The 14,289-nt window shown below is 62.6% G+C and overlaps 1 protein-coding gene across 4 annotated transcripts; it reads left to right on the top strand.

Moving 5' to 3' along the window:
• The first annotated feature begins 2,208 nt into the window (after positions 1–2,208).
• Positions 2,209–12,299, top strand: GFI1B (growth factor independent 1B transcriptional repressor). Of its 4 annotated transcripts, none has more exons than XM_070430001.1 (7): positions 2,209–2,550; positions 7,877–7,996; positions 8,437–8,574; positions 8,903–9,174; positions 9,608–9,745; positions 10,767–10,932; positions 11,497–12,299. In XM_070430001.1, the coding sequence occupies exons 2-7, from the start codon at positions 7,897–7,899 to the stop codon at positions 11,673–11,675; spliced, it is 993 nt and encodes a 330-aa protein (XP_070286102.1). In that variant the 5' UTR covers positions 2,209–2,550; positions 7,877–7,896; the 3' UTR covers positions 11,676–12,299. The 4 variants fall into 4 exon arrangements, with proteins under 4 accessions (XP_070286102.1, XP_070286099.1, XP_070286101.1 ...); XM_070429998.1 differs by having other exon boundaries at positions 10,701–10,932; XM_070430000.1 differs by lacking the exon at positions 2,209–2,550 and adding an exon at positions 4,643–4,800 and having other exon boundaries at positions 10,701–10,932.
• Positions 12,300–14,289: the final 1,990 nt, after the last annotated feature.

Genomic DNA, 14,289 nt, shown 5'->3' with positions numbered 1-14,289 from the left:
TGAACGGGCACAGGGATGCTGAAGCGACTCAGCCCTTAGGACAGACTAGATCCATGCACGTCACCTCCAGGGCTGTCTTCGAAGGGGGGTGGTGTTGGCCGCGCAGGCAGCCCTGGAGGGACTGACCCAGGGCCGGGGGGTCTCACTGCAGGCGCCTCCCCTGGACACTGTTGGGGCTGGAGGCCTGGGCGCTTCTCCAGGGAAGGCCTGTCTTCACTTCCAGGCTGGGGTCCTGGTCTAGGAAGAAAGCCCCTGAGCAGGTTACTGGGGGGGGGGGGGGGGGGGGGGGGGAGCAGCTGAACTGTATTTGCCCCACGTGGCAGCTTTGCACTAGAAAATACCCCCAAATCCTGCCCCAGTTGGAGAAAGTGATCGGTAAGGTAAGCCATGAAAAGCTGGGAAACCATGAAGTACGTTCATGAAGGCCCTAAGGGATTCAGGCGGCACCAAAGTAACATCACATTCGATGGAAGAAGGAAGACCCAGTGGCTCACAACAGCCAACGATGGGCGCATGCGCACACATGTGTGTCTGTCTGTGTATTTGTGTGTGCATGCATGTGCCTGTGTGCTTGTGTGTGCGTGTGTGTGCGCACGCATGTGCGTGCCTGTGTGTGGAATGAAAGAATGAAGTGACAATGGGATGGGTGTGCGTGTGTGTGCACACGCGTGTGTGTGCCTGTGTGTCTGGGGAATGAAGGAATGAAGTGACAATGGGATGGGTGTGTGTGTGCATGTGTGTGTGTGCACACGCATGTGTGTGCCTGTGTGTCTGTGGCATGAAGGAATGAAGTGAGAATGGGAAGGAACGGCCGTGTCAAGCTAAGGGAGAGTTTTCTTAACACACTGCGGACCAGGGGTTTTATCGCTAGCTGGACCGAGTGGCCAGATAAGTTTCTATGGAACAAGTACAAAAAGCGTTTTACATAAATGTTAAAGGCACGCTTTAAAATTAAATACCCACTGCATTTTGAAGTTATTTATTACATGTTCTCGCAAGCTACTATCTTTTTAAAGTATGATACTTTGTAAAACACTGTGGCATAAGAAGCGAGAATTCTCGTGATCCGTCCGCAATGTGTTAAGACCCTTTAATTATTATTTTTTGTTTCCTGCATAATTTCAAACAGTGCTAGTGGACTGTTGGCAATGTGCATGTCAGAGAACATTCCAGATGTGGCCACTGGTGTCTCTCCGGCAAGAGGACAGCTGCAGGGCCGGGGGTGAGCCGGGCGGTGTCACAGGCCGGGTGACGTCCAGGCGGCATCTCACCTAAAGGCCAGCCCAGCGCAGAGACCTCAGCGCAGAGGCCTCGCTGCTCCTGTGGGACCGGGATTTGCAGTGTGACCGGCTCCCGGGCTCCCGTCACCAAACTTGTTTTCCTTTTGAGGGAAACACAATCCCTGGCCTGGGAAGAGTATGCAAATCAGGCTAACAGTGGTGGCCCTGTGAGTCCTTGTCTTATGCAAATCTCCTGCTGAGATCAATTAGTCACCCCGAAGCTGGGGGGCCGAGGAGGGGGAGGGGGTGGGGGTGGGGGCGGTGGTGAGGGGGAGTGGGGCTCTGTGCCCAACGGGATGACACGCCTGACCCCGGCCATCCTGCTCTGCCCCTGGTGACCCGGACGCGCTGCAGGCCCAGGGACCCCAGCCTCCTCGGCCACCAGAGGGCGGCACACGCAGGCCCTGGGACCCCAGCGTGGACCGAGCGGCTGGGGGCTGGCGGACCCTCACCACCACACCTGACTGTCCGTCCCTTCACTCCCGCTGGGGTGCCGTCCCGGAGCAGGAATGCCACCTTTCTTCTCCAAGGTGACCGCTGTGGGGACGGGCCTCTCGGCCATGTGCTTTGTCCTGAATGCCTCCTGGCTGGGGGCTCAACTGGCGAAGGAAGAAAAGAGGGGGAGGGGGAAGGGGAGAAAGAGGGGGAGAGAGAGAGAGAGAGAGAGAGAGAGAGAGAGAGAGAGAGAGAAAGGAAGAGGAGGAGGAGGAGGAGAAGACAAATTAAAGAAAGTTCTAAGTTCTTGGTACAAAATTGGGTTTACAAGTAAATGTCTTATTTCAACTCTAATGTTTGAATGGAACCCTTTAGCTGCCCTTTCCTTTCATCCAGATGTTGCTGGAGCTTCCCGGGAGCCGGCAGGGAGCGGAGGGCGATAGGGCGAGAGGGTGAGAGGAGACGATGTGAGCGGCCCTGGGAAGCTGCGATAAGCAAATACAGCCGCGCGCTATTGGCTGCCCCTCCCCGCCAGATTTTGACAAATAATCAGATTGAAAATCAGGGAGGGGAACAGAAGAGGGGAAAAAACAAGAGAGAGAGAGAAAAGGAGAAGTACCTAACTGTGCAGGGAGTCTCCAAGTTGACGGCTGGAGCCAACCGCAGAGAGTGGCTTCGAGGTTCGCAGCGCGGGACCGGGACCGAGACCAGGACGCAGCACCGACCCCGGGACGCGGGACTGGGACCCGGACCAGAAGCCAGCACCGACCCCGGGACGTGGGACCCGGGACACGGGACCCTGGACGCGGGACTTGGGACGCGGGACTCGGGACAGGTGAGTGCGGAGTGGCCCCTGGTGGCTGCGGCTGCTCCGTTTGCATGTCTGACTTGACGGCCCCAGCAGGTCCCGGGCCCTCGGCAGCTCTGGGAGGATGAGGCGGGTGGCTAGTCCTCTTTAGGGAGCAGCGGTCAGCCCCTGAGCCCTGGGCCAGGGGTGGCGAGGAGGCTGCGCCCGCACAGGAACGCCTCCACCTTCTCCCAACTCAGTCCTAGGCTCACCCATCACCTCCTGCCCCGTCACACCCACACCCCACAGACCCGCCTGGCACGACCCGTGCGGAGGACCCGAGTGGGGTCCCGGGAGCCCGTCTTTCCTGGGAAGTGGGACTGGGACTGAGAGAACCCTGAAGGCAGTTCTGCCCGGGCGTCCACAGTCCCGGCCACCTACCCCCCAGTTCCCGGGACACGGGGAGTGCGGCGCGCTCCCTTCCAGCGCTGCCCCCTCCCCCGCACTGACCCCCCAGCCTCGGGACAATAGGGCGGTGGATGGGGGCCGGTGTCACGGCCTTTGCTACCATTTGGGGGAGAGGAAGCCAAGTTGGAGCCCGGGCGCCGGGGAGAGGCGCTTGTCCGCGCAGAGCTCGTGGGGGACCTCGCCGAGTTGCCGTGGGCGCGTGCCCGTGGCTTCTTTCTGGGGAGAAGTCGAGAGCTTCACGAGATTCCGGGTGGGGTGTGGATCCATGTGCGGCCCTGGGCTCGGATCTGGGGGCGGCGGGAGCGGCACCTGCCCTCCTGCGCGCACCGCCTGCCTGGCGCAGTGGGAAGTGTTCACTCAGTGAGCGGCGGGTTCCTTGAGCTGCTGCTGCTGGTGGTGGGGGTCTTCACAGAAGGAGACGAGTGAGTAACGACCGCTCCCCCTTGCTCAGACATTGGGGGGGTCCCGGCTTCCCTGCAGAAAGTTCCCGGGGAACCTCAGAGCTGCGGGTGGGGTGCGAGGAGCGAGGCACTCAGAGCCAGACCCGGGCACGCAGACCCGGTGCCCGCGGCTGTCAGGGGGCTGGGGTCCTAGTGAGAACACAGGGCTCCTAAGGCCCGGCCATGTCCCCCCAGGTCACACACACACACACACACACACACCCCGGGAAGATCGTCAGGTCCCCTAAGTGCGAGCTCCCCCCGCTTTCACAGAAACAGGCTTAGTCCACAGCCAGGTTTCTCTTCATTTGTTTCCAGAAATTCAAACGGGGGCGGGGGGCGGGGGGGCTGCTTTCGTCTCTAATTCAGAAACGTGCAGGGCACGCCTTGCTCACTCATTTTTGCTTTTATTGAGATAAAACATATGCACCATGAAACTGCCTGCCCTCATGGCACGGCCGTCCATTTACAGACTCTTCACCTGGCAAAACTGAAACTCTGTGTTCATTAAACAGTAACCCTCCTCCCCCCCACCCGCCAGGCACCTTTCGCCCGCATTTGCCTACTGCAGACACCGGGCAGAGGCAGGGCCGTGCGGTGTGCGTCCCTGGGCATCACGCCCCCCGGTTTCACCCGTGTGGGGCAGGTGTCAGGACTTCCTTCCCTTTGAGGCTGAGGAACAGTCCGGCGTGAGTGTAGGTCGCGTTGGCCCACATCCCTGGATGGGCGCGCGGGTCCTCCACCTTCTGGCTACTGTGAACATGGCTGCCGTGAGTTGGGGTGTACAGATGTCTGTTCCAGCCCCTGCTTTCAGTTCTTTTGGGGGATACACCCAGATACTCTACTGATTCACTCACTTTTTTCCACTGATTTTCAGAGAGAGTGGGAGGTAGGGAGGGGAGAGAGAGGGAGAGGGAGAGAGAAACATCGATGTGAGAGAGACACATGGATTGGTTGCCTCCCACACGTGCCCCGACTGGGGCCAGGGACCGAACCTACAACCCAGGTCCATGACCTTGACTGGGAATCGAACCCGTGACCCTTTGGAGCACGGGCTGGGTCCTAACCACTGAGCCACCAGCCAGGGCTGATTCACTCGCTTTTGACATTGCATTCTCTGAACCTAGGAGGAACCCTTTGGGAACGCCTTCCAGATTTCAAAGAAAAGTAACGACCGCTCCCCCTTGCCCCCCTACCCCCCTAACCCCCCCTGCCCGCCCAGATGACCCGGGCTCTGGTCGGTCATGGAAAGGGTTGTGTTTGTTTGTTTGTGTTTCCCCTTAAGCCGAGTCTTTAAACATAAAGGAAGTCCGAAGGCAGCGACTCTGAGAAAGGCAGCGTCTTACCCAACCTCCCAAAAGGGGAACCCGGGGACCGCTTCTCGGTCCAGGTGGGCAGCCCCGAGCTGGCGGGCAACGGACGCGACGCGCGTGGGATCTCAGAGCAAAGGGAAGTGTGGAAACCTTAGTCCAACCGTCCCTACGAGAGCGGACAGCCAAGGCCCGGGTTGGTGGCCAAGCTCAGGGTCACAGAATCAGACGCGGCCCCACGGGGGACGCCTGGGGCTCGGAAATCACAGGCCTGCTGCTCCGCCGCCTGGAAGTCGGGGTGCGGGGCCCCCCTTCAGGGCTTTTGGCCGAGGTTCTGATTCAGGGTCAGGGCCTCCACTGGATGGGGTTTGGGGAGATGCTAACAGTGAGGCTCCTTCCGGAGCCGATACCATCAAGGCTCTGTTTTATGAAGAAACTGTGGCTTCTTTCACAATCTCTGCTCTCGGCGCCTCCTCGGACGGGTCCCTGTGAATCAGAACGGTGTGGCTGTTCATTAACTACCGACCAGGTGATTGGTTCCTGTTTTTTTTTTAAAGCTCAGCTCACAGGGGCCAGAAGGAAGTTTCTCTGGTGCCGTGGGAGCCCCTGAGCCTGGGAGCGCCCTGGCCTGTGTCCTGGGCCGCCCCGGCCCCGAGCCCGGACCCCGGGGGAGACCAAAGCTCCCAGAGGAGGTCGGTTCTCCCCTGGCCTCTCGCTGAGCTCTCTAGGGCCGGACACGGGCCTCCGGGTTCTGGAAAAGATGCAAAGATCGGGGGATTCATTGTCTCCCCGCCCCCCCTCGCCCTCTTGCCCCAGCAAGCAGCCTCCCCATCTCCAGGCGCTGGCTCCCTGGGGGCTGCACGGACCGCGATGGACCACAATGTGATGCTGAGCGCTGGGCCGAGGGCGAGTGCCATGGGACAGGCGCTGGGAGACCCTGGCAGGCCTCTGTCCTCGCCCAGCCTCAGTTTACCCCGTGACCCGGGAAGGCCATTGCTGCTTCCCTTGCCCCGTGGGTGTGGGATCTGATGACAATGCACCGGGGAGCTCTCAACCCTGTCCTGTGTCCCCCTTGCCTGTCGGCTCAGTTCCCTCCGTGCAGGATAAATGCCCACCGCCCCCGTGCCCCGGTCTGGCGGTCAGGAGCGTGGGGCCTGGGCTGGACGGCCGGTCCCGCTCCGCCTCGCTCTGCCCTGGGATCCGAGCCGCCTCTCAGCCTTGGTTTCTCCTCTCTAAAATGGGGGGACAGCGACTTGGCTGACAGGGCGGGTGAGCGGAGCTGAGACTAGGCAGGTCGCCCGCCTTTGGCTCTAGCTGACTCACTAATAAAATACATAAAAAAAAAATCCTTTGATAGAGAGATAGAGGCTCCCCGAGAACAAGGGGCACATGGAGGGGTCTCCGCTCCAACCGCCCAGGGCCCAGCCTCGCCAGCGCGTTGCTGATGCTGAGAAGAAGGGGAAGAAGGGGCTGCAGAGCCGGTGGGCGGAGGGTGGAGGCAGGAGGAAGACTGTCCCCGGGAGATAAGGCTGCGCGGGCTGCGGGCGAGCTGGGAGGACAGCAGGCCAGGCGAGCCCTGTGAGGCCCAAATCTGAGAGCTGGCCGGGCCGGCGGGGCTCAGTGGTTGAGCGTTGACCTATGAACCAGGAGGTCACAGTTCGATTCCCAGTCGGGGCACATGCCCGGGGGCGGGGGGGGGGGGGGGCGCGGAGGGCTCCAGCCCCAGTGTGGAGCGTGCAGGAGGCAGCCCATCCCTGATTCTCTTGCATCATTGAGGTTTCTATCTCTCTCCCTTCCTCTCTGAAATCAATACAAATAATATATTTAAGAAAAGTCTGAGAGCTGGACAGACTCCAGAGCCTTCAAGTCCCACCCCCTCATTTCAGAGCCCAGAGGGGTGGCCTGGAGCAGGGCCCCTGCGCCTGGTCAGGGCGTGTCCCCACCCTCAGAGCGTGACTCCGTGGGCCAGGCTGGGGGCGGGATGGGATGAAGAGACCGGACAGGCCTTAGCGGTGCCTGCCCTCCTGGTGCGTTTCCCCTGGGCTGAGAGGCCCAGCGCTCAGCGCTCCCTGCAGCCCAGGCACCTCGCCGGCACGCCACACGCCTGTTTGTCATAAATGAAGGTCCGCTCTTGCCGGCGATCCCAGGACGCAGGGCTGGGCACTGAGGCAGACAGCAAGGAGGGTGGCCACTGCCCAAACTCCTGACGCCGCTGGGCGGCTCCGGGCACCGTTGGGGGTCCCTCTCCTGCCTGGCTCGGGGGCACCCCCTTGGAGGCTCCCCGGGTTTGCTCTGAAGGCAGAGCTCCACGCTGGCCTATCTCCCTCCTCCAGGCGCTGCCGGCCACGCCTTATCGCCGGCCCTGGCTGTGGTTCAGAGCAGCCGCCATCCCTTTCCCGCGCTTGGCCCTATCGCCCCTGCAGCCGGGGGCGGGGGGGGGCCTCCTCCTCGGAGACCTGGATGCCCAACCTGCAGAGAAGGGGACAGGTCCAGGGAGGTTAAGGGTCGGCCCGAACTGCGCAGCAGGTGAGCTGGGGTGCGAAGCCACGAGCATCTGGCTCCACCACGTGGGCTGAGAGCACCTCTTTCTGTGGCCAAGCGTGGGTTCTGGGGGTGGCCCGCAGGGCGCCCCACACGGAGACCCTGCCTTCCTTCTCTGCTCCGGGCGCTCGGGGCTCGGGGTGCGCGGCGGCAGCAGGCTGGCCTGGGTGCTCTAGAGGTCGGTGTGCTCATTTCCTGCATTAGGACTGATAGTTGCCATAACCAAGTGCCACAAACCAGGTGGCTTAAAACAGCAGGACGGTATTCTCCCAGGTTCTGACGTCTGCAGAACCAGAACCCAGGCGCCAGCGAGGCCGGTTCCCGCCGTGGGTTCCCAGGGAGTGTGTCTCGCGCCTCTCTGGGGGCCACCAGGACTCCTTGGCTTGTGGCCGCATCCCTCCAATCCCTGCCTCCGTCTCCGCCGCCACACGGCAGCCCCAATCCAGTTCAACCTCTAATGTGATCACATCTGCAAAGACCCTACTTCTAAAAAAGGTCACGTTCACAGGGTCCGGTGGACAAGAACTTTTGGGGGACACTGTTCAACCCAGGACAGTGGGTTCTGACTTCAGGGGGAGTCTGTCCTCCTCACCGCGCTCACCTCTCCCCTGGCAGGTGCGGGGCGCACGCCGACCATGCCTCGCTCCTTCCTGGTGAAGAGCAAGAAGGCTCACACCTACCACCAGCCCCGCGTCCAGGACGATGAACCATTCTGGCCTCCCGTCCTGAGCCCGGGTGAGTGACAGCACAGGCTGGGCCCCCGCTGCACCCAGGCCCCTGCCCCCTGGGACGGGGCTGCAGCAGCCCCCCCCCCCTCCAGGTCTGGGCACAGGGGACCTGTTTCTGCTGGCTGAATGAGTGAATGAATGAATGCATGTGTCTGCCCATCTCCCTGAGCCCTGGGGGCCAGGAGAGCTCAGCGTGGAGCTGGTCAGTAGCTGCAGAGGAGGGCGTGTGGGTCTCAAACGGAGCCTGATCCAGGGCTGAACTCGGGGCTCCGGGAAACCGAGATGGTCCAAGAGTTCTCCCGGGGTCTCCCCTGGCCTCCAGCCGCTCCCCCTCTGGGTAGAGCCAAGCACCTTTCTCTCCGTGGCCCTCCTCCTGGGGAGCGAGTCCTCCCCCTGGGTCCCTCCCAGGGCTGCGGCCGGGGGCGCTGAGGACCTTGTCTCGCACAGTGGCCAGCGACCAGGTCCCGAGCAGCCACCCTGTTCTCGGCACCCTGCTCCCGGGCCCGCGCCTGGACTGGCCCGACCTCAAACGGGAGCCGGCGCTGGAGCTGGACCAGAGCTGGACCAGGATGGCCTCAGCACCAGGTACCTGCCCACGGCCCCAGCCCCTCCCGAGTGAGTGCGAGGGGGCGGGGACCTCGGAGTCCGGAGTCAGGGCCGAGGGACACAGCCCCCTGGATGCTGAGCTCTCGGGCTTCTGCGTGGAGCCTCCTTGGTGGGACCTCATTTCCGGACGAGGACTCGGTGTGGGGGTGGGGGAGCCGCTGGAGGGCTGATGAGTGGGCCCCGTGGGCACTCTGGGGCGGGGGCGGGGGCGCGGGGGACTTACACACTGACCCCCTCAGCACAGGGGAGGGGTGGGCGCCCTGTGTATAAATCCCTCACCACCAGGCACGTGTCCCACTCTCCACAGGGGGTCCTGCTGGGATGTCCCAACCCCGGGACAGGGACTCGCCAGCCTCCAACTCCCCCCCGCTCTACAAGCCCAGCTTCTGCTGGGACGCCCTGGCCTCGGCCTACAGCCACAGCTACCGGCAGGCCCCCTCCACCATGCAGTCCGCCTTCCTGGAGCGCTCCGTCAGCCTGTACGGCAGCCCCCTGGTGCCCAGCGCCGAGCCGCCCTTGGACTTCAGCCTCCGCTACTCGCCGGGCCTGGACGCGTACCACTGCGTCAAGTGCAGCAAGGTGAGCGCCCGTCCAGGCCCCAGCTGGCAGAGTGGGCACGCGCAGCTGGGCGACCCCGGGCGCCGCGGGTCCCCTGGTGGGATGGGGGCCTCACAACCTTGTCCTCGTCACCAGTCCTTGAGCCCTGACCGTGTGCCCAACCCTGTGCTGAGCACGTGACACGCATGAGCCTGGGGAGGCGGATGCAGGTTCAGAAAGGGCGAATCACTTGCCCAAGAGCACCCAGCAAGGCGATATCAGAGCCAGGTGCAAACCTGCCTCCGGCCAACTGTGGTCTTTAACCACTAGGCTGCCTATTCAGCTCTAGAAAGGGCGACGGGGGGCCTTCCAGACCCCCCAGCCCCACTTTACAGACAGGAAACCCAACCACAGAGGGAAAGGGGCCCCAGCCCCCGCCCCCCCCGGTGGCTTCATGCGCTGTCCCCACCCCCAGGTCTTCTCCACCCCACACGGGCTTGAGGTGCACGCCCGTCGCTCCCACAGCGGGACCCGGCCCTTCGCCTGTGACGTCTGCGGCAAGACCTTCGGCCACGTGGTCAGCCTGGAGCAGCACACGCACATCCACTCGCAGGTGGGCAGCCGGAGCCAGGACCCCTCCCTCCGCGCTCCTCCCAGGAGGCCGGGGGGGCTACGGCTGGCCTGTCACCCTGCCCCTGAGGGTGACTGCGGGTCCCTCGCTGCCTGCTGCCCTCGTCGGAGTCTCCCGTGCCCACTCCTGACACCTTCACCCCGACGGGCCGAGTGGGCTGCACGCACAATTGCAAGAGGCTCTGACCCAGGCCGTCTGCGGGGGCCGCAGGGTGTCTGTGAGGCTGAGAAACACCCCCCCCCCACCCGCCCAATCCCCCGGGGGCAGCACAGGAGTCCTCGCCTTGGAGGCCCTGGACTCTCGGCCTCTCAGAGTCAGGCTTCCTGTGCGTCTGGTCCCAAGTAGCCCTCCCTGAGGCCGGAACCCCTTTTTCGGGATTCATTCTGGTAAAACAGCCCCACTGACCTGAGTGACTGGCCCGGGGTCAGGTCGGGAAGAAGGAAGTTTCGCGAGCGTTGCCTTCGTGAGCGTTGCGTTCACGAGCACGAACCACGGGCCAGTCTCCACCTGCAATCCTCCCGACCTCTGAGGTCATCCCCGCTCCTGTTCCAGGTGCAGATGAGGAAACTGAGTCTCAGGGAGGGTAAACCACTTGCCTGTGGTCAGGTGGCTAGTAAGATGCAGAAGCCAGACGCAGGCCTCAAATCAGACTCCACCAAACTGCGCACCCACGGCCATCCCGCCTCCAGGAACTCACTCTGGGTTAAGGGACATGAAATGTGAACCTCCCTCCCCCCAAAAAAACACCACTCCCAGATCAGTGGGTCCATCTGTCCGTCAACAAACATGTCTTTTGTTTGGGATACCGTGAAAGTCACAAGGAAAAATCCCACAGGAGGCCACTCGGCCCGAGCCTCAGCCCCTCCTGGGGGGCAGGAAGGGGGGGCCCTGGGGCCTGCCCCTCCAGGCCACCCCAACAGAGTGTCCTGTTCCTCAGGGGATCCCGGCCGGGTCCAGTCCTGCGCCGGCGCCTGACCCCCCAGGGCCTCGTTTCCCCCGGCAGGAGCGCAGCTTCGAGTGCCAGATGTGCGGCAAAGCCTTCAAGCGTTCGTCCACCCTGTCCACCCACCTGCTCATCCACTCGGACACGCGGCCCTACCCCTGCCAGTTCTGCGGCAAGCGCTTCCACCAGAAGTCGGACATGAAGAAGCACACCTACATCCACACGGGTGAGCCGCCCGCCAGCGCCCCCCGCCCAGCCCGGCACTCGGGGCCACCAGGCCCAGGCAGAGCCTGGGAACCCCCACCTTCCACTGTTAAAAGGCCCCGAATTTAGGACAGTGGGATCAGGTTACATGGGGCGCCCCCCACCCAACAGGAGGGCTGGAGGCACTGTGTTGCTTAAGTTCATTTACTGGTAATGCACAGAGAAAATGCTGGAAGGAAACAGCAAGCACAAGTCAGCAATGTTGATCTCTGGGTAGAAGTGAGACTAGCAGGTGCTTTATTCATTCATTCATTCATTCATTCATCCCTCCACTCATTCATTTATTCACTCCTCGGCTGTTGCCCGAGTGCCTCTTTTGTACCCGGCTCTGTGCCAGGGGCTGCGGGAGATTGATAAAGCAGAGAGATCCAGCCCCCGCCCCAGCCAGGGTACAATGCAGTGCAGGGCGGGGAGGTGTCAGAGGGAATGTGGGTTGGTCCTGAGATAAAACGTAATAAAATTTCAGAGAACAAATGCAGGGCGTGGGGGCCCAGACAGCCCTGACTCGGTCCTTGCTGCCCCGCAGGTGAGAAGCCACACAAGTGCCAGGTGTGCGGAAAAGCCTTCAGCCAGAGCTCCAACCTCATCACCCACAGCCGGAAGCACACGGGCTTCAAGCCCTTCAGCTGCGAGCTCTGCGCCAAGGGCTTCCAGCGCAAGGTGGACCTGCGGCGGCACCGCGAGAGCCAGCACAACCTCAAGTGAGGCTGTGCCCCTCCCAGCCCCGACCAGCCCGTCCTGTCCTGCCGTCCTGTCACCCGGAGGGAGGCCAGCCTCCTGCGCCCAGATCCCCAGTCTCCCGGGGGCAACACTGGATGGGAGTCTTGCGGCTTGTTTTGAGACTCAGGAAACTGCTGTGTGACTTTGGGCAAATCGCTTTCCCTCTCTGGTCCCATAGTTCTCCTGCTGTAAAGTGTGGGAGCTGGGTTGGGTCTTTTCTGAGCTGAAGGTATAATAACTTGGGTGCCTTCCCCAGGGCAGAGCCCAGGCCAGAGCAGCCCCACGTGGACCTCGATGCCACAATCAGACCAGACCCGCAGAGCCGGGACCCACAGAGAAATCCTCCCGGTGCCTTCTGCCCACAGCGCTGGGATCCGGTCCCCTGGGTCTTTAGGGGGCCTCTTTCAGGTGGCCAGATGGTCAGAGCCACCTCCTGCCCCCGTGGGATGCCCAGCACCCCTCTGCTTCAGCCAGACCTGCTGGCTACCCCCCACTTCTGACCGGCACTCAGCTGGGCTCTGGTCTGCCCTCAGACCCCTGGGCTGGAGAAACCAGCAGTTATTGCTGTCAGAAGCCTGTTCCCCTCAACCGCTGTACATGGAAATAAAGACACAGATTTATTTACATCTGACCAGCATGTATGAAGGGCCTCCTGGGTGCAAGCTGACCCCCTTTGGGAGGGGCAGGGGGAGCTTTGAAAAGCAGAGGCAGCTACGCAGCTGCCCTCAGACAGCTTGGGAGCCGAGGCCCAGGCCACATGGAAAGGACTGGAGCAGAAGCACCGGACCCCACAGGGTGTGACGGTCACAGGTCACGTAGCCAGGGCTGTCCGTTTCCTGTGGCGGCTGCCACGAGTCACCACAAACTCAGCGACTTCGAACAACACAAGTGTATTCTCCGACAGTCCCGGAGGTTCAGAAACCCCATGTGAGTCCCCCAGGGCTAGACTCAGGGTGTCCCAGAGTGCACCCCGCGAGGGGCTCCAGGGCAGGTGGCTTGCTCTGACTTCCAGAGGCCACGGAGTCCTGGGCTTGTGGCTGCTGCCACCCGCCTCAAAGCGCATCAGGCTGACCTCTGCCTCCCCTCCCGGCTCCTCCGCCTTCACCTTCCTGCCTCCCCTCCCGAGAGGACCCTGCTGGTCACCGGGGTCCACCTGGCTGACCCAGGGTCAGCTTCTGGGCAAGGTCCACGTGATCACTGGGGTGGGCTGACATCCACGTCCTGGTCCCTGGAGCCGGGAATGTTGGCGCATATGGCCAGAGGGGCTTTGCGAGGTGATGCAGTGAGGCCTGGTGCCGCCCTCACCAGCTGTGGGCTTCAGGCGAGCGCCTCTGCTGTAGATGGTGAGCATAGCGATCCATCCCTGGGGGGCGTTGGGAGGACCCGAGACCAGGTGTGCACGGCCGTGAGCAGGCCCAGCGCAGGGCGAGTACAAGGCCGGCTCGAATGCCGCCCTCCCATAGTCACTCTGTCCGAGGTTCTCCCACCTCTGAACACTGAGCTCCTGGGGCTCCTGCTCACAGTGCAGGACCCCCTGAGCCTGGCCCGGTGGTTGTCTGTGCGTAGCCAGCGTTCCCTTTGCTAGATGGTATTTCTCTGGGCTCTCGCTCTCTGCACCCCGCCCAGGCCTGGCCCAGGCAGGGGACACCTCTAACTGAGTCACTTCCAGGTGCTGCGCGGAGCCCAGGGCTTCCACACGCTGCCTCTAACCTGTGCCACGCTCCCATTTTACAGAGGGGGCAACTAAGGCTCAGAGAGGCCGGCCAACTCTCCCAGGGTCACACAGCGGGCGAGTGCAGAGGTGGGGCCAGGATATCCGATCCCAAGCCCTTGGGGTCTCCATTCACCTTTCCTCCCAATGACACCGGAGGTGTTTCCTCAGGCCCTTGCCTCTGCTGGGCCTGCACGGGTTCCGAGGCCGTTGGGGGCCGGGGACTCCCCGGCTCTGGGTTTGGCTGGGCAGGACCCCGGCCTACTTCATTCCTATTTACCTTAGCCAGAATTCCCCTGACAAACCTGTCGGAGGGTGTGGGGTGGGGTTGGACATTTGCATGGGGAGGTGGGCAACCTCCCCCCAGGCTCCCAGTTCCCGTCCTGCAGGCCCGGCTCTTGCGGCCGGAGGAGAAGGGCCTCTAGCAGCCAGCGGCCGGAGCCAACAAGGCTGGAGACCTCCATCCCCCTCCTGTCTGTGAGGCGGTGAGGCCCGAGCAGGGGTAGGCACTTGCCATGAGCCACCCCGTGGGCCAGGCCTGCAACGGGCTCCTGACACCGGGGTGAGGGGCCCTGCCCTGCACCTTCTAGATCTGGGGAAGTGGGAGGGTGGGTGCTGGACACACACACACACACACACACACACACACACACACGGGAGCTGCTTTGCATGTTCCTTGTTTGCTAAACAAAACCACAGTAATACCAGGATTTCAGCCACTTCTGCGCAGGGCGGGCCGAGAGCGAGACAATGCGCCTTTCTTCATGTGCCCAGGTTCAGGGTGATCAGGATTTAGCCAGCGGGCCCCTCCACTGAATGTCCACACGGGGGTGGGGTGGGGCAGGCACTGCCGCCTCAGAGCAGTGGGGGCTGGACCCCGTCTGCACG

Source organism: Myotis yumanensis, unplaced genomic scaffold, assembly GCF_028538775.1.
Source record: "Myotis yumanensis isolate MYYU_CA2020_CCGP unplaced genomic scaffold, mMyoYum1.0.hap1 SCAF_12, whole genome shotgun sequence".
In the NCBI taxonomy this organism is placed as follows: Eukaryota; Metazoa; Chordata; class Mammalia; order Chiroptera; family Vespertilionidae; genus Myotis; species Myotis yumanensis.
The sequence above is the reverse complement of the archived record's forward strand: the minus strand, read 5'-3'. Positions and strand labels throughout refer to the sequence as shown.